Genomic DNA, 18964 nt, shown 5'->3' on the forward strand with positions numbered 1-18964 from the left:
AAAAATAGAGCATTAAGAAAATAATTTTATGTAATAATATAGTATTTTTCTTGTAGTCTAATATTTAACTATGTATATCTATTTATAATTTTATATTTTATTATAAGATTTTATTAATTAATATTACTATAATATTTTTATATATGTGCTAGTTATCTATAAAAGTTTTATGGATATATATTAATATAACAAATATAAGGAGCATAATGTAAATTATAAATAATTTTGAAGTTAAATTTAAAGTTTTGCTTTTAGAAAAGAACATTTTGAAACTTTAAATATAGAGTTTGCAAAACTTTATAATAGAAAGTCTTTTTTGGAAATGCTCTGAGCGTTAAAAAACAGAAGGTTTAAGAGCTGAACACATGTATAAAACAAATAATAATAATCTGGTATAAAACAAGGGATGATATGTAGTTATTTTCGGAAACGCCATGTTTCATGTGATGAGGTCTGAAACAATCGATCTTTAAACAAAATCAAAGAAGTATGATTAACTGAAAACTATAAATAAAATAAAAAGAGGAGATCTGACAAGCTGCCCGAAATCACGGAAGAAACTGTAATCCAACTGACACGGGCAAAGATTAAAAATGCTGCCCGTCGGGCAATCCTCAAACTCCAAGAGTCGTCGTCGTCGTCTCTCTCTTTATCTCCGTCTCTTTATTTTTATTTTCTTAATTCCAAAAATAAAAGAAATTTTTTAAAAATAATATCTCAAAGCCATTGGCTCCATCATAAATGTGAAACTTCCCTCTTCTTCTTCTCCACTGGAATCACCAAACCCAAACAGGGCCCACCGTGGCGTTTCACTCTCACGGCGGAGCGCCTCATCGGTGGCAGAAGCAGCGATGGGGCAGAGCATGAGCTGCGGAGCTAGACCGGAGCACGAGATATTCGCCTCCGTGCAGTGCGGCGACATCGTCACCGTGCGTCGAGCTATAACGGCGGATCCGAGTGTCTTGCGACAGACCACTGCTTACGATCGTCACTCCCTTCTCCACGTCGCCGCTGCTAGTGGCCACATCGAGGTCAGTTTTAGTTAGTTTTCTCGCCGGAATCTCTTGTTTGATTCGGTTTTATTACTGATGCATTTCTGCAGATTCTGGCATTGCTTCTGGAACGATCTTCGAATCCAGATACGTTGAATCGTCACAAGCAGGTAAGATTTGATGATTCGCATTGATCTTTTGTTGTAATTCTAATGAAGCTGCTGATGTGATTCGTGTAGACTCCGTTAATGTTGGCTGCAATGCATGGGAGGATCTCTTGCATCAAGAATCTCGCTCAAGTTGGAGCTAATGTATGTAAGGTTTTTTTTTTTTTTTGAATTATACATGAGTATCATGACCCTAGTCTAGACTAGTCACGTGTTACCACGTGTCGGTTTCCTGTCCCTGACGATGCCGAAATTTTAATTCCCTAGTGGCCGGGACTCGAATCCTGGTGGCTTCACCGTATTGGACTTTTGCCCTCAAGTTAATCACCACCGGACCACAATTTTTGACTATGTTAATGTTGGGAATCTGCAGGTTTTGATGTTTGATAGTGTGAATAGAAGAACATGCTTGCACTACGCAGCTTACTATGGACATGCTGATTGTGTTCAAGCCATTCTCTCTGCTGCTCGCTCAACTCCCGTTGCTCTTCATTGGTGACACTCTCTCTCTCTTTACTTGATCATTAGCTCTGCATTTTAGCTGAAAGTTTATTTATACTTTGGAGTTTACTTTTTTTTTCAGGGGATACGCGAGATTTGTGAATCTTAGAGATGACAAAGGAGCAACACCGTTGCATCTAGCTGCACGTCAGAGAAGTCCTGATTGTGTGAATGTCTTGCTGGACAGTGGTTCTCTTGTTTGTGCTTCTACTAGCCTATACGGGTGATGAAGCTGTTTCTGTTGAAATTAAAAGTTTCTATCGTTTGGTACTAATAATACTCCTTGAAACAGGTCTCCAGGGAGCACACCTCTTCATTTGGCAGCAAGAAGCGGATCTATCGACTGCGTCAGAAAGTTGCTTGCTTGGGGTGCTGATCGTCTCCAGAGAGACGCTTCTGGGTATTTTATAAACATTCTCTATCGCCCACTTTCCTAACTTGTATTCAGAATCTCAGTGAATCTTGAAATCTTTTTCCTTCAGGAGGATACCTTATGTGGTTGCCATGAAATACAAGCACGGAGCATGTGGAGCGTTGCTTAACCCTTCTTCAGCAGAGCCACTTGTCTGGCCATCGCCGTTAAAGTTCATCAACGAGCTTAACGAGGAGGCGAAACTGCTCTTAGAGCAGGCTCTGATGGATGCTAATATGGAAAGAGAAAAAACCATCCTTAATGGAACTGATTACTCCTTACCATCACCATCTTTCTCCGACACTGCCTCAGATGATGATAACATGTCTGAGGTAATGTTACACATAAAGCTTACACTGTTTGTTAAATCAATATCAATGCGTTGTAAAATGTGTTTTACAGATGAGTGATTCAGAACTGTGCTGCATTTGCTTTGAGCAAGTGTGCACGATAGAAGTAAAAGACTGTGGACACCAAATGTGTGCACAATGCACACTTGCACTTTGCTGTCACAACAAACCGAACCTAACGACCTCAACCGTGAATCCACCGGTCTGTCCGTTCTGTAGAAGTGTCATCGCACGGTTAGTAGTCGCCCAGAACAACAACAAGGACGATAGGAGCAAGAGCCAAGATGAAGTTGGTGATGTAAGCTCGTCAAAACTAAGGAAGCATAGAAGATCGATCAATCTTGGAGAAGAAAGCAGCAGTTTCATGGGCCTATCAAGCATTGGATCGTTCGGAAAGGTTACCGGCCGTGGCTCTGGAAGGATCGTAGCCGACAATGAGCTGATGGACAAACCGATTTCCTGAGGATTGATTTCACTTAAAGACAAGACATTATGGGTGAAATTGTGAGAATGCATAGATGAATTTATGTACTGTAATATGATCTTTTGTGGTGGTGGAGGAGAGAGAGGTTAAAATAAGGAAAGAAGAAGTGAGTTTGTGTAATGCAGTCAATGATTTGTTGTTTTTGTGATAAGTTTTGCAGAAACATTTGGTTTGATGTTATTATTTGGTTACTTGATAATGAAGCGGAATATCAAGCGGAAGCTCATAATCTTCTTGTCTTTGTCTCACTTGTTTTTGCTGATAAATTAATGGAAAAATTGTATTAAAATCATAAAATGGCAGAAATATTTTTACTTTTTTTTTCTCCTATTTTTATATTCTTAAAAAATGGACAGTTGAGATGGGAACAAATGCTATAGGAATGGCTGCAAAGTTGCCAGTGGAGAAAGATATGAAGGAGAGAGAGTCATGAAAATATGAAGAAGAGAGTCTCTTGGTGGTGTGTTTTGGGGATCGTTGTCCCCACATGATCCAATCACTTTGTTTATTAATGCCTTACTTTTAAAAGAATTTTTATTTGATTTACCGGAGTGTTATAAAAATTGGTCTACGCATAAAAAAATCGGATATCGGATATAAGCGAAACGATTGCATCAAAAGTCGGATATCGGATATGAGCAAAACGATTATTTCAAACCGATTTTTTTAAAAAAAATCGGTCTAGGAACTCACCTAAACAATAATCTTTCAATAAGACGCATAATCACTAACTAGCAATTTTTAGAACATTGTATTATATTTTTTCTTTTTGTTAAGTTTATAGGAAAAACAATTATGGATTGTATTTTTATTTTTTATTTAAGAAAATCTTTTATTTTTATTTCTTTCACGTTTTCCCTCTTCAAATTCAACCTACCCTTTGTTCAAACACGTTTTAGATATACAAGAAAACTAAAAGGCAAAAAAATTCAACATCCATTTTCTTTGTTTGTCTGATTTTACAGTCATAAAAAATCCAACATTCATTCTCGAACCAGTACCATCTGTTTTATTTTTTACTGGTTCTCTATCATCATTCTGATTTTCTTTAGTTACTTTTAGAATATTTTTTTGGGAATTTGGGTCAAATATAACTTTTAGAATTTAAGTCGACGGCTTAAACTATAAAAGAAGAAATCGAAAATCATAATACTGAAGTCAGAAGAGTCTGACATAAACATGTTATTGACTGCGTCACGTAGGCCCCGGACTGTTTCATGTGACTCCTTCCTATTGTATTTCATGCATTTCTTTAATTATCATTTATGTTTTATGTCATTATAGACGATCAAAATTATTCGAACTCAAATCATATATAATATTTATGTCAGTATAGTTGATCCAAAAAAAAAAAAGACGATCAAAATAATCGTTCACGCTTCATTTTTTGTAGCAAAAAGAAAGAGACTAGTTCATGAGCAAATACCAGTCAGTCTACTGGATTAACAATCATGTTCTTCAAATCTGAACAGTCCATCTCGATGCGTATGGTAGTAATTTTGCATATGTTGTAAACATAACATCAAAGTAATTTTTTCTTCTCATCATGGAAGACTAAGAGGCGTCATAAGTATTTATGTGGTCCAAACCGGTAACCTAATCATTGTTTGTATGATATTTTATATAATATTTTACATATGATTTGAACGCTGTCGAGATTTTAAACGGGTTATCTCTTACAGTTAATAGCGTTAAATTAGTTCTCATAATTACTCTGAACTGGCTAGTAAAAATAACCATGGTCTGTTTTTTATGTCATCAAGATACATATTCAATTAAGACTCTGCGAACCACATAAGTAACTCTGTGCCATATGAACGATGAATGACGGTTGTTTCTGAGCACTGCGTGCAAAAATGTATGCTCTTTTATTTTTCGTCCGAGGTACATGTATGAACTCAGAGTGATTGAAACTCTCCTGCACCAGGTTGATATCTTCCAAATAAGTTGCAAAAGCATGTAATTTTTCTCGTTCCGAAACCATCTTCACCAATTGAGAACAATCGGTTGCAAACTTCACATGAAACTGTCGTAAATTCCTCTTACTCTCCATTGTCCAAATGAGGGCTTCTATTTTCGAATGAAAGGGTGGTAAACTGGCTCTCGTGTTCTTAGCCCTCATTAGTCCATCAAAACCTTCCAAAGTACTATACCATCCTTTCCCCGAGAACTTATCTCCGGAAAACCATTCGTATACCACAGTCGTCCTGATATTTGAGCTACTATTGTCATATCCACCTCCCTGGCTTGGGTGGTCTGTCGTACAAATGATGTTTGTGCCTCAAGCCACATGCTTGCTTTCGTCTCTGCCAGATGGATAGTATCTCTAGGATCAATATTCATGTTGAAGAAAACCATATTGTTCTGCTTTTTCTAAATGTACCATATGATACATGCAAATTGATGACTATCCATATGCGGTTCCACCTTCCAAAATAAATTATCCGCATTTGTAATAATTTACCAAGTAAGGAAGATGAGCGGATTTGATGGGATCTACGAGAGAGTCCATACTTAGATAGCCGAAGAACATTCAAAAAATACATGATTTATTGATATTTCGTTTGTTCCACATCTTGCACATTGTGTATCTCTTAGTATTCTTCTCACCGTTATACTCTGGTCTAACACATTCTTCTACTTAAGAATACAGATCATTGGGGATTAGGCTTCTATTTGCTTTTCAGCTCACTTGGATAGATCCAAATTACATGCTATTGATTATTGTAATTCATTTTAATTTCATTAATTTTATGTTATTATATGTTTTCTTGTAATTTTCTCATGCATCTTATCTCAAAAATTCGTTTAATATTTTTTCTCGAGAATTCGTCGAAGATACTTCTGTTAGAAATCCATCATAAGCAAACTCCGTTAGACATTTTTTATTTTATTTTTAAGAATCCTTTGAAAATTTTCGATAGACTTCTATAGATTTTTATTTCCGACAAAATAGTTTCAACCATCAAAATCTTTCGAAAATCTTTTGAAAAGGTTAATTTTCTACATACTCCCGAAAGTTTCACTAGTTCGGAATCGCTTGTTTTCCTATAGTGGCACCATACGCTAGTCCAATGTTTGACTCCATCCCAAACGTTGGTTTGGGTTGAGGAAGTAGAGTTTCTATAATAGTAGAAGGGTTAGTGGGTTACATATCCTGATTTTGAAAGTCTGGACTATTGTATTTATCTTCCTTATCCATTGAAAACTGTCTGCTTTTTCAGGAGGTTTAATTGTATTAAGGTTGTACACTTTGGTTCTTATATGATCCATCTAATACAGCTTTATAGTATATACATTAGAGAATATAATATAATAATATATAAGTGGTTCTCTCTTTATACAGTTTTATAGTAGTTGTTGGATCATTACTCTAGTTTGACCAATGCAAACAATAACTACTTGCATCCTTTTTTATTTTATGTGTTGTTTTTATCCCTTTTCTCTACTTTCGAAGTGCTTTGGTTTGCTTGTACCACAACAATTTGGACCAAAGGTCCCTCTCTCTTTCGATTGAAATACAGCGTCAAGAAAACAATAACTCTGGTCTAGCATTCTTCTACTTGTAGGAATATGCAAAGCATTTGGGCTTAAACTTCTATTTCTTTTCAGCCCACTTGGATAGATTAAAATTACACGTTGCAATAATATAATACTATCACAACTCACAGTAAAATGAACTGTTTATTGTAACTTAATTTGGATATATCCAAATTTGTATATATACTACTAGTTCTTACACTATGTACATATTATAAGTAAATTTATTTTTCAGTGAGGTAAAAAGTAAATAAAATTAATTTCAGTTTTGGTGTAAATGTGTCTATCGTTATTTAAGCTTTTAACATGATTGTAAAAAGCTACTCCAACATTCATTCAATAAAATAATTATTTTGAAGTTTTTTTTTTAAAAAGTTGTGAGATATTGTGGTGAAAACCAGCTTTTAAAACTTGATAATCGAAAAAAATGGGAAAACACGTTCACCTTGATTTCAGTGATTAAAGAAAAAGTCTTAGATATCTTTTCAATACTAAATTCCACTTGAATAAAATCAAAGGATTTGACCGACTCTACTCTTCTTCTGGCTTCCCAATGCTTATAGTTTACGTCCTCTAGTTACCTATTATTCCCAATGTAAGAAATATAATAGACTCGCGAAAAAAAAAGAGCATGCATAGCTGCATAAGTATAATAGCCTTGTCACTTGTCAACCAAAAAAAGTGAAAGAAAGAACTAGCAACTGAACAAACAACGAATAAATAAAGGGAAAACAACTGAAATGGCATCTCACTACATTGCATAACTCGTAGTTAATTTATTACATGTAGATACGATATACATATACAAATGAAACATCAAATACGTTTGGCTTTCTTAATTTTGTTACCTAGAGATGCTGAGTTAAACATACAATCAATCTCTCTAGAAACATTCAAAATGATCATTCTCCTGCTTCTATAAGAATCTCGAACCTTCAAACTTCTCGACGGAACTCTCTTAGGCTTCCTCGGCGCCGGAGGACAAATATTTGTAACCTTCGGGAGAATCTGGTCGAGGCGTGTCGGAGTCTTACATAAATCTTCTTCTTCATCTTTCTTTGCCTTTACTCCTTCGCGTGGAGTATCAGGTATCTCTCCGACTTTAGTTTCAAGATCTTGATCTGGCCTGAATTCTTGAACGCTTTGGTCTGAAAACCCTAGTTCCGTTTCGCAGAGATTGTTTTGATCGGAGAGACCATTTCCAGAGTTCGAGAAGCCCATCTTTCAAAGGAAAATTGTAGCTCAAACTTAAAAGTCGAAAGGGTTAAATAGTTCTGATGTGAGAGAGAGAGAAGGAAAAGAGAGCAAGAGGTTATGACTTTTAGTAGCTTACTTTGATTTATATAATGGTTATACGATGTACGTGTTGTTTTGAATTGTGTATTTGGAATATTTATTTTGGAAACATTCAGGATTTTACTTAATGTTGTGAAGGATCCGATGCAGCAAATACACTTTATGTAAGCTTGCTTTTTATTACAGTAAGGTTTTCCTCAATTTGGTTAATCTCTATACCAATCACATGTTTCTCGCCTTTTAAGGCCACATTTTGCTTTAGGTGATGATTGTTTCAATAGATTTTAGTTTTAGTTTTTGGTTTTTAGATTTTAGTTTTTGGTTTTTAGATTTTGGTTTTTGGTTTTAAGCTTTTGATTTTTATTGGTTTTTAGATTTTGATTTTGGTTTTTGGTTTTGCAGTATTTTTTTATTTTTTAAAAATTAATTAATGTGTTACTTTGAAATAATACAACAAAATAGAAATAAATAATTATATTTACAATTAAAATTATCAAAATATTGTGATGATTATTTTAAAATAAAATACAATAACATATTTTAATTATTATAGTTTTATAAAAAATATATTATACTAAAATATTTATCATAAAATTTATATAAATTGCAAAAAATTAAATTATTTAAAAGTTTGAAACTATTTAGAAATTTTTCTTATATAAATTATTTTTAATTTTATAAACTTAAATAGCAATAATTTTTCTTAAATATTATAAATTATATAAAAATAAAAATAAAAATACTTAAAATTTTTTAACTAATTATAAAATTTCTCATATAAATTATTTATATTTTCTTAAAATTGAATGGCTATTTTTATTTTTCATGACTAATACAATATATTGTATTACTAAAACATATTATGTTTTTATAATTTTAGTTATTTTTAATGTGACTAGTAATTATTAAAATTATTCTATTATTTTATATAGTGAAATTAATAACTAAGCTTTAAAATTAATTAATATTATTTATAAACTATATAAATTTATTTTACAGATATTAAACACAAATAAATTATATCACATTATTGTTTAAATTATAGCTAATGTACCAAAAATTGTATGATTATTTATCTTTATGAAAATATTATTTATTAATTATTAATTAATTAAATATTATAGTTTCTACCCAAAAAAATCAAAATTCGTTTTTCCTTTTAAAAGCTCCCAAAAGTTGGTTTTTGGTTTTTCTTCACAAATTAGTTAAACTTTTTAAAAACTAGTTTCCCTAAATTTTAGGGAATCTATTTATTAGAAATCTTGATTGGCAAATCAAATGGTTTCTACAAAAACAAAAACTAAAAACAAAAACTAAACCAAAAACCACAAACAATCAATTATTTAGCCAAACCCAAATATTTAGAAGGAAATAAATAAATAAAATGAGGCCTGAATAATAGAATACGAAGCCTCGTTTATTTAAGTTCTCCATTTGAAAACCTGACAACTAAATTACAAACTCACGTGATGCCTTCTAAATTTTTTAAAATGATGTGATATCATTCTCATATTGGATTAATCAAGTTGATATTTCATTAAATAAATTAAAGTAAATTAGCAAAACACACTATATAATAATTGTGTAAAGATATACGAAAGCTTGAAAGCGTATTGACATGGAAACGGGAAAAGGCCAGTTTTGCTGGTTGAAAAGAAAAAATGTCAATTACTTTCCTTTATTCATAAGCTAAAAGAAATTATTGAATTTTGTCCAAAGTAAGATAGCCCGTCTCTTTCATCTTATTCGAATTAATTAAAATCATCATTATTTTTATTATCTACTCACACTCTCTCGCTCCTCTCTGATCCTAACTTTTATGCATGCATATGTGAACTTCGATCTCACATGCCTTCTATGTTACCACACCTACATATACATACACTCATGCACATCACCATATCTCCAACTATTACCATTTAATATGATCCATCATACGTCCATTACCTTTTGTGTGTATCTAGTCAAGGACTCAAGATTAATTCAACTGACAAAAATAACGAATGGCTATATGCAATATACTAGACAGTCTAGACTCTGTGTCGATTAAATAACGCGCGATGATATGAAACTACCTACCTAACTGACATAAATCTTAAATGTTTGACACAAATTAACATTCTATCGACATATATCTCAATCTTTGTCAACGAAAAACAAGAAAGGTAACGAAAGTGAAGACTACTAATAGATAGTGTACATGTTTATTTGTCTCTGTCATGTACTAACTAATAACAAAAAGAAAAAAAGATGGCTGTAGATAATCGAATTGTCCGGATCGACTATATCGGACTAAGATGTGTGTGGTAATATCGTAATGTTGTTTCTTAACAAATAACAAAACAATCAGAGACAAAATACTCACGTAAGAGCTATTATTTCAGTACATTAATTTAGTGTAGTGGCGATTTGTTATACGTAATAGAAAAATTCAAGGTTCTAAAGACTCAACTACCAAAAACTAAATAGATCCAAGATTTATTCACGTAGATATAAACATTTCAATCAAATCACGAGAGAATCTTCGTATCCCTTACCGGACAAAAGTAGTAAACCAGTTTTATTATAAATATAAATGATAAATGACATGTAAATAAAATCATCTACATAAACTTGCAGTAAAGCAACCAAGCGGCGTAGTCATAGTCAGTCACTCAATGCCAGTGGTAGCTGGGTTGGGACTTAGGAAAAAGGGATTGTATCACTCTGAATTTAGTAATTCTGAGTGCGATCTTTGCTACAAACTAAGTCATTCTGTTTGGGCCATTTCGGCTCAAAATGCTTAATCTGTGCTGCGTTTGTAGAAAGCTTCTGGCAATGAACTTTCCCTTTACACACAAACGTAACAAGAAAAAATGAGAATGGTGGCCGCAATTCGTTTGATGGTTTTGTTGAAGATCACATCGTTATCACCATCTACCACCAAAAGTTTATCACTTCTTGCAAGTAGTATTTCTAAATTAAAGAGAATCTGTATCCAACTTCTGGGATTTTGTAACTAGTTATCTCAATCAGTTTCTGAAGTTAAGCAGACAATTTAACTTCCTGTTCAGATAAAAAGTTAAAATCACTTTTACTAGTAAAATTGAAAGCAAAAGCGCCCAAGCACACACTCTCATGGAGAGAATAAATAAACTATATCTTATGCTCAATCATTTTGTCTCCCATTTTCTAATTTCTCCTTCTACCAATATTATTCTGTTTTTTTAGTGTCTTCTTCTGAGATTTTAGTTTCAATTTCAGTGTAATTACAATCATTGACTATTAATTTATGTAGCTTGGCCGAACATGTCTCTACTGGACAGCTAAAGATCATTACAAAATCTTGTCTTGTCCATATAGATGATTTGTTCAAGAATGTATTAGATGTTAATAATAATGTATTTATATCGTGTACGAAGTATGAAGCGAGAAGCACAGAAGATGGGCCTTAATATCGAATCAAGCCCAATCCGAGAAGGCCCGAGTCAAGGCGCGCCAAATACAGACAGAGTCAAACGTTCGAAACAGAGTTGCAAGAGTACGGTCTTGAAGCAGACAGAGCCAGCTGGTGAAGTGGTCCTGCACAACTCCTTTATGCCGTTGTGCGTGTGAATCAAACGGTTGGAATGAAGCCACTTGTGAGGAGATTACCATAGGGTCTCTAGGGCTTTCATAAAACCCTAATAGTATTTAAAGTTGTAAAGGTTCAACCTTTGTAAGTAAGTTTTGAGGAAATAAGAGAAAGTTATTTCAGATCTTCAATTTCTCACATATCGCACCAAGGAATTTACACATTTCACAACACAACGCAGACGAATGTTTTGATCGTTATATCTTAATTCCATTCATTTAACCCATGCATTCATTTTATATCAGCTTTTAACAGATGAGATCTTTTTCAACAAAATTACTTTGATAAAAAAAATTAATATGATTTGACAAAACGGTAGGCAACAAATGAGAAAACATGAATTTTACTGAACCCCATAAACCTCTTATGTAATGTGTTTTTGAAAGTCGTCATGTTACCACTAACTATATGAACTCATTTGATTTATCTAACTATCTAAAGGATATGTGGATTTGGATACGTTTCTGTTATATGAACACATACTCTTTGTATATATCGGATTAAACCTATCAAACTTATCTTATATGACTTGATGACAAAAAAAGAAATCTTATATGACTTTTCCATCCAATCCATATATCTCAATTCATGTTGTAACTCTTAAACTAAATTAGAAGTTGAAACCAAACTTGTAATACCTTTTGAATGGATTTTTTTATGGTGACCAGAAATTATTTTGCAACCAACCGTCCAAATGATTCATGAATATCATTTACACGATATCTGAACTTAGTACAAGAAATCTAGTACTCAATTTGTGAAAGTGAAAGACTAAAAAAATAATTGTATGTAAAACTTATTAAATTAATAAATTGTGAAAGTGAAAGAACTACAAATGTAGGAAGTGGGGTTACATTTAGGTAAAGTGTACCCAAAATAAAATATAAAGTTTATTTCAAAAGCATTTATCAAATCACTATTTAAAAATATACATTTTATTTATCAATCAAATCTACTGAACCACCTCTACAAAACTCAATGACCCCATTAGCAGGAGCTCTAGTCTTAAGAACCATTTCCTCAAACTCATCTACCGCATTTGATAAAGCAACGATGGCTCCTCCTGCTCCAATGGAAGCTTCATCCTCATGTATCACCAATGTTCTTATCACAATATTCAGATCAAATGTACCATTATACGAGAAATACCCTATTGAGCCAGAGTAAAGTCCTCTCGAACACTTCTCAAGCGTATCAAGAATCTCGACTGATCTTAGTTTTGGAGCACCGGTCATTGAACCGCCAGGGAAAGCTGCTCTTACACATTCCACTGGACTAATATCTGACTTTTTCAGTCCACGGACCGTGCTCACCATAGTGTGCAATGTTGTGTATGTTTCCACGTCCATGAGGTTAGGCACATGCACTGAGCCAGGCTCACATACACGACCAAGATCATTCCTCAGAAGGTCAACAATCATCAGATTCTCTGCTTGATTCTTCTCACTGATTACATGAACGAAAGGTCAAGTCAATGAATGTTAAAGTACAAAAATTCTAGACTCATTTTGAGTATCTAACAATTAATATATAAGTTTCTAACAAAACTAAATTACTAAATAAAAGAAAAATGATGAACCTATTATGAACTAGCAAGTGGCAAAAAGAGGTTCAGAGAAATTCTCAAATGAGATGCAATATCTATTTTCTCACCAACTTTTTTTATTCTTATATTATAATGTGCTCTTATGATACTTAAAGGAGTTTGGACCAACTGGGTTATGCAGTGTGTGTCTACGGTCACTTACTCTTTTCTCATCAATGACTCAGTCCTGGGAAACGTCCAACCCCAGAGAGGAATACGACAAGGTGATCCCCTCTCTCCCTATCTCTTTATCCTTTGCGCCGAGGTCCTTTCCGGGCTTTGTACAGCAGCACAAAACAGCGGAAACCTCTCTGGTATAAAAGTGGCTCGGCAATGCCCTAGGATCAACCATCTACTCTTCGCTGACGATACTATGTTTTTCGTCCGGGCCGATTTACGGAGCTGCTACACTCTCAATGCGATCCTCAGGAACTATGAGCTCGCCTCGGGACAGCAAATCAATACCACTAAATCCTCTGTCTCCTTCTCAGCTAGAACACCACAGGAAACCCGCGTTAGGGTTAAAAATACCCTTGGTATAGCAAATGAGGGAGGGGTTGGTAAATATTTGGGCCTGCCTGAGCTGTTTACCCGGAAGAAGAGGGATTTGTTCACTTCTATCGTCGATCGCATCACGTGTAAGGCGGCCTCTTGGTCAACCCGACGCCTCTCTGGCGCAGGTAAGCTAACTATGCTCAAATCGGTTCTAGCTCCCATCCCCAACCACGCCATGTCCTGCTTCCTACTCCCAGTCGGGCTATGTGCGAGAATTCAGTCTGCACTTACACGGTTTTGGTGGGATGATGATCCCTCAACTAAGAAATTATGCTGGATATCTTGGGATTCTCTGACCCAGTCAAAAAAGATGGGGGGTTTGGGACTGCGAGATGTTCAAGCTTTCAACCTGGCTATGATCGCTAAGTTATCTTGGAGGGTTCTAACTCGGCCAGAATCCCTGTTGAGCCGTATTTTGCTAGGTAAATACTGTCATAGCTCAAGCTTCCTGTTAGCTCAGTGCCCCTCAAAACCCTCCCATGGTTGGAGGGGGATCTTGCTGGGAAGAGACCTGCTTTTGAAACACCTCGGAAAAGCGATAGGTAACGGGAATACTACCAGTATTTGGTATGACTCTTGGATCTCCACCTCTGAAAACGTAAGGCCTATTGGACCTCCTCGAGAAGCGGAAAAGGATCTTGTTGTGGCAGATCTTCTTACCCACGGGAGTCATGACTGGAACCAAGCGAGGGTCGCGCTTATCTTTCCGGAGCTAGCTCATCTGATTCTACAGATAAAACCAAGCTCTCTCAACGCAGAGGACGCCTTCTGCTGGCAGAAGGCCCGTACTGGTATCTATAGCGTTAAGACAGGCTACTATGCAGCCTTGGATTCAACAGAGCAGCCGATCGTTGCTCCTCCTGCCCCTGACAACTTCACGTGGAATCAGCATGTATGGAGCATCAACACTTCGGAAAAACTGAAGCTTTTCCTATGGAAACTTTGCAGAGGAGCTCTGGCCCTGGGCGTCAACCTACAACAAAGAGGTATGGCTCTACAAGCGGTTTGCCCGCATTGTAATGCAGCAGAATCCGCCCTCCACCTTTTCTTCACGTGTCCGTTTGCGCAACAAGTGTGGAGACTGGCTCCTTTTACAAGTCCAGTTGATTGGCTGGACATCAACACACCACACCAAGCGCTGACCAGAGCTACCTCACTCTTATGCCTCCCACCAACGGGATTATCTACTGATCTTGTATCTTGGATACTTTGGGGGATTTGGAAAGCGAGGAATCTCCTGTCTTTTGAGCACAGAGCTGCCACAGCACAGGTGGTTTTGACCAATGCCATCTCTGGAGCCAGGGAATGGTCTCTGGCCCAACAACCTAATCTACCGAGGACTTCACCTACACGATTCATGGAACGACCTTACAACTCTCCCCGCTTTGCTTCTTAACTGCAGTACGGACGCAGCCTGGAGAAAGGAGACTAAGTTTGCTGGGCTCGGTTGGGTTATCTCCGATTCACAAGATGGTCGGATATATGAAGGCCAATGTCAGGCCCGGTTCGTATCATCACCACTTATGGCTGAAGCACTGGCGGTTAAAGGAATGCTCCTAGCGGCGTCACATCTCTCTACAACAAACGTCTGGATTCGTTCCGACTCACTTGAGCTCATCAGAGCCATTAACTCGAACACATACCCTATGGAGCTCTATGGAGTTCTCAAGGACATCGAGTTTCTATCTGCATCCTTTGTTTTTATCTACTTCTCTCACTTCTCTAGATCGTGTAACTCTCGAGCTGATTCACTAGCGAAGAATGCTCTGTTATGTGATCCCCCTATCATGTACTGAACCCCTTTATCTAATATATTGCAGCAGTTGTTCAAAAAAAAAAAAAAATGATACTTAAAGGTTTTGGTGGTACCTGAGTTTCAATTGCAGTTTGAGAAGTTCATCTTCTTCAGGTGTGGAGCCACGAGCCATAGTACCCTTGATCGGCTTTGCTTCAAGCACTCCATGTCTGTCTAGCTGAAGAAACCTTTCAGGGGATGAACAGCATAAAGACACATTTGCATTAGAGAAGTTGAGAAAAGCTGCATATGGAGCTGGATTCCTCTCTCTGAGGTGTAGATAGAGTCCCAAAGGATCAGTGTTCCCTATCTTCAATCTGTTCTGAGTAGTGAGACAAAGCTCGTAGCTCTCCCCGTCTTTGATGTACTGCATACACCTCTCAACATCGTTGATATACTGCTCTCGTGATTTGTCAGGGACAAAACTTGTAGATGAATCTATAGGAGGAAGCGTTTGATCCTTCCACTTTCTTGTAGACGAAACGTTCATGCTAATGAGCTTCTCTTCGGTATCTTTGAGGAAAGAGGTTTCTACGGTGCCATCTTGGTGAAGAGATAATACATAAACGTCATCAAGATGATGATCAATTGCGACAATGTTATCTACAAAGAAAAAACATGCATCTGGAGCCTTGGATTTGTGACGGTTATTTGGCATTCCACATTCGACTTTAATATCATACCTGCGATACAAGTAAAAGGTCATTAAAAATATTTATGCAAAGGGCTTGTGAGAGAGATTCATGGTCTAAAAATGATGTAACACGTACCCAATACAACCTACGTATCCACCATAGAAATCAAAAGGCAACCCTTCAAAGTCCTTCTCATCATAAGAGATAGATGAAAGTTCCTGGTAAATATACAGTTGAATAGTTTTTAATGATCTCAAATCAGAACATATATATCCACTAGGGGAAAGTCTTTCGTCATACCTTACGTAAAAAATCTAGAAAGCCTTCTTTTAAGAATCTTTTCTCAGTAGAACTGTAAGCATCTTCAATCAGAAGGTGTCCACCATGTTTAGATGTAATCTCACTGAAAAACAAAAAGTCATAAAAGATCATAAACTTTTACGCAAATAGAGAAAGAGTAGGTGAGATGCGTAAAACCTTTGATCAGATAAACTGAATGCCAACTGCTTCCAGAGGGATCCACCTTTACCGCCCATGAATGAAAAACGCCCTCTAGCCTGGAAAAAAATGTAATTGGAAATTTGGAAGCAACATTTCTTTAAAATCAAATCACTAGTAGCAACTAGCAACTAGTGCAGTTACAGGAGAAATAGACTACTAACCTTGTCACTAGAGGAAGTATCCAGCCAAAAAGTATCATGCCCTCTACTTTTACCAAAGAGTTGCATGAATATATTTCTTGCTCCACCAACTTTATGTGCAAGACGTTCAAGCTTCTTCCATTTCAACCTCAGCAATTTTGCATTAGGTTCTAAGACGTCTACTCCATTTTTCTTGGCAGTAGAGAGGGACGTCACAGGGTTATCATAATAGCTCGAACCGTTTCCTGTATTTCTACTTCTGGAAAGTTCTTTCAGCAATTCACAAGCACCTGGCACCTGCATCTTTGCTATAAAAATATATTAGTCAGAAAAGGCTCCAAGAAGGTTAATTATGAAGTAACGCCACAGGTAATAGTAATGCCGTAATATTAATGAAATTATTAATGTAAAAGAGCTTACTGGTTCCATTAATCTTTCTTCGTAGCAATGATGGATATTTGCAGTGATTCCAATAATCCACAGTTATGTCTTTGAAGTTCTTGAATATTTGACTTCCATAGGTGGTAGCAATACTCTCTGGATGAAACTGAATGAATAATGATTATCAAAGACATCAGAAAAATGAAGGAAACTAAGTATAAATGTGATAACTAATAAACATCAAAACCTGTAAACCATAATGAGGAAAAGTAGAGTGCATGATGCCCATTAGAATGTGTCTATCTTGTTTTCCATCAACATGGGACGAAGGCCAATAACTTTGATTTTCCAACTTTTCTGAAACAGAAACGATTGATCCGTCCCTTGGTGGGCTCACAGAGTTATTCACAGGAACAAGGAACCTTTTCTCAGAGAAAGAACCAGTGTCATCATTAATAGTCCACGCTATCGGTACGAGTTCCTTTGGCAGTGAATCCTTATCTATGATCAGCGAATGGTATCTAACAACCTGGAAGAATTAAAAGCTCAAGAACTTAATTTGTATTTAGAGAGATCAGTGAATGTTGCATGTTAATAAAAAGTAGAAGACCTGCCTTGAAATCAGAGTTTCTCCCGGATGGTATATGAGAAAACAATATGTTCCCATCATGTTCAATCCCACTACATGAAGTAAATGGTGATAGCATATGACCAAATATCAACAATTTTACAATTGTTTTATTTTTATTTTTTTGACTGAAAACTTTTAGAATTGTTTCAGCTGAAAAGGAATTCATTTCAATACCTTAACCGTCCATGGACTGGTTCTGGGGCATGCACCACATGAGCTCCATGGACATAACCCAGTGCCTGTCAAATGGAATAAACTCAGATATCTTTTGAAGTAATGTCATCTTTTATGAAGATAGAAGTACCTGGTGGCCAAGGCAGACGCCTAGAATGGGAATATCACGACATTCAAGCAAAAGGCGAAGACATATTCCTGAAAAGACAAAGTGAAGTTGGAGAAAAGACAATCAAAGGTAGGTAGGTGGATGGGTCTATAATTAACGGTACTTGGGTGGTACCTATATCAGATGGGCACATGGGAGAACCAGGTCCAGGTGATATAACAATATTATCGAAAGCAGCGTCTTCATATAAGTAATGATAAGCTTCTTCCCACGTCCACTCATCGTTTCGAATCACCACAGGAGGCACTACACACGATACAGAAGAGTTTGAAAAGACCACTGAATATATGTAAATAAAGAAAAAAAAAGATAAGAAATTTACCTCCATTAATGGTACTAAGTGCCTGATATGTATTGAAGGTGTAACTATCATAATTGTCAATTAACAAAGTCCTCACAAAGCCAAGCCTCTCTCCAGTCTTTGTTCTTGGCAAGATCTTCTCAGCAATTGACGAATCTTGCAAGTGTACTCCTGGCACATAATGTCCTGACTTCCTCGTACCACCGCGACAAGAAGGTAAACTAATGTATTTCTTCTTCCAGCTCTCGTCAATGCTAACCAATTCACTAGAGAATAGCCGGGTTGCCACTGTAAATCTCAGAACATTATCACTTGGACATGAAAGCTTCATAGCTCCTAACATAGGAAAATTGACATAAGAATTTGTTAATTTGGGCTTATTCCAATTGGTATTGAAGAATTATTAGCTCATAATAATAAATACATTTTCAAATTTTTCTATGTGATAATATGTCCACTTTGAAATGTTGGCTTTTTGGCCATTAATCTCAGGTATAAATGGTCAAATGAATCAATTTTTGTTGGATGCACTAAATGAAAATTATGGTTCATATATCACGAAAAACAACTAATTACACATCCCATTTTGTAAAAGATCAGTAGTCTCTAATGCAGTGTAGATTTAGATTCTCAATCCAAAACTTGTATACATTCCGATTAATTTAAGCAATGCATGCGGGTATCAATAGGTTTTCAATCAATCTCTCAACTCATTAGAGAGAGAAAAAAAAAGTAAAGAGAG

At 35.9% G+C, this 18964-nt stretch overlaps 4 protein-coding genes across 5 annotated transcripts; 2 read left to right on the top strand and 2 right to left on the bottom strand.

Annotated features, from left to right (window-relative positions):
* The first annotated feature begins 673 nt into the window (after positions 1-673).
* Positions 674-3154, top strand: LOC103864926 (putative E3 ubiquitin-protein ligase XBAT31). Of its 2 annotated transcripts, none has more exons than XM_009142701.3 (8): positions 674-1031; positions 1103-1162; positions 1232-1303; positions 1533-1654; positions 1743-1883; positions 1953-2060; positions 2143-2404; positions 2475-3154. In XM_009142701.3, exons 1-8 carry the CDS (start codon positions 852-854, stop codon positions 2883-2885), a joined length of 1356 nt encoding a protein of 451 aa, XP_009140949.1. In that variant the 5' UTR covers positions 674-851; the 3' UTR covers positions 2886-3154. The 2 variants fall into 2 exon arrangements, with proteins under 2 accessions (XP_009140949.1, XP_009140950.1); XM_009142702.3 differs by having other exon boundaries at positions 850-1031; positions 1232-1307.
* A 3849-nt stretch (positions 3155-7003) lies between these two features.
* On the bottom strand, positions 7004-7991 carry LOC103864927 (cyclin-dependent protein kinase inhibitor SMR10). Its single transcript, XM_009142703.3, has one exon. It carries the CDS (start codon positions 7665-7667, stop codon positions 7263-7265), a length of 405 nt encoding a protein of 134 aa, XP_009140951.1. The 5' UTR covers positions 7668-7991; the 3' UTR covers positions 7004-7262.
* A 5052-nt stretch (positions 7992-13043) lies between these two features.
* Positions 13044-15291, top strand: LOC117133367. The gene is made up of 2 exons (XM_033289385.1): positions 13044-14803; positions 14898-15291. The coding sequence occupies exons 1-2, from the start codon at positions 13044-13046 to the stop codon at positions 15289-15291; spliced, it is 2154 nt and encodes a 717-aa protein (XP_033145276.1).
* A 54-nt stretch (positions 15292-15345) lies between these two features.
* LOC103864950 (aminodeoxychorismate synthase, chloroplastic) lies at positions 15346-18553 on the bottom strand. Its single transcript, XM_033289386.1, has 12 exons — positions 18244-18553; positions 18036-18167; positions 17883-17950; positions 17753-17817; positions 17562-17628; positions 17195-17476; positions 16987-17113; positions 16588-16874; positions 16403-16482; positions 16226-16328; positions 16061-16143; positions 15346-15973 (listed from the first exon to the last, which is right to left on the bottom strand). Exons 1-12 carry the CDS (start codon positions 18551-18553, stop codon positions 15346-15348), a joined length of 2232 nt encoding a protein of 743 aa, XP_033145277.1.
* Between the last annotated feature and the right edge of the window lie 411 nt (positions 18554-18964).

This window comes from Brassica rapa, chromosome A04, assembly GCF_000309985.2.
Source record: "Brassica rapa cultivar Chiifu-401-42 chromosome A04, CAAS_Brap_v3.01, whole genome shotgun sequence".
Lineage (NCBI taxonomy): Eukaryota > Viridiplantae > Streptophyta > Magnoliopsida > Brassicales > Brassicaceae > Brassica > Brassica rapa.

Coding starts and splice junctions, on each gene's coding strand:
- LOC103864926 (XM_009142701.3), top strand. CDS start 852: ATGGGGCAGAGCATGAGCTGCGGAGCTAGACCGGAGCACGAGATATTC. Junction 1,163..1,231: donor CGTTGAATCGTCACAAGCAG/GTAAGATTTGAT, acceptor TGATTCGTGTAG/ACTCCGTTAATGTTGGCTGC. Junction 1,655..1,742: donor ACTCCCGTTGCTCTTCATTG/GTGACACTCTCT, acceptor TTTTTTTTTCAG/GGGATACGCGAGATTTGTGA.
- LOC103864927 (XM_009142703.3), bottom strand. CDS start 7,667: ATGGGCTTCTCGAACTCTGGAAATGGTCTCTCCGATCAAAACAATCTC.
- LOC117133367 (XM_033289385.1), top strand. CDS start 13,044: ATGATACTTAAAGGAGTTTGGACCAACTGGGTTATGCAGTGTGTGTCT. Junction 14,804..14,897: donor ATCTCTGGAGCCAGGGAATG/GTCTCTGGCCCA, acceptor TCTTAACTGCAG/TACGGACGCAGCCTGGAGAA.
- LOC103864950 (XM_033289386.1), bottom strand. CDS start 18,553: ATGAAGCTTTCATGTCCAAGTGATAATGTTCTGAGATTTACAGTGGCA. Junction 17,818..17,882: donor GCGTCTGCCTTGGCCACCAG/GTACTTCTATCT, acceptor TCCATTTGACAG/GCACTGGGTTATGTCCATGG. Junction 16,483..16,587: donor ATACTTCCTCTAGTGACAAG/GTTAGTAGTCTA, acceptor ATTTTTTTCCAG/GCTAGAGGGCGTTTTTCATT.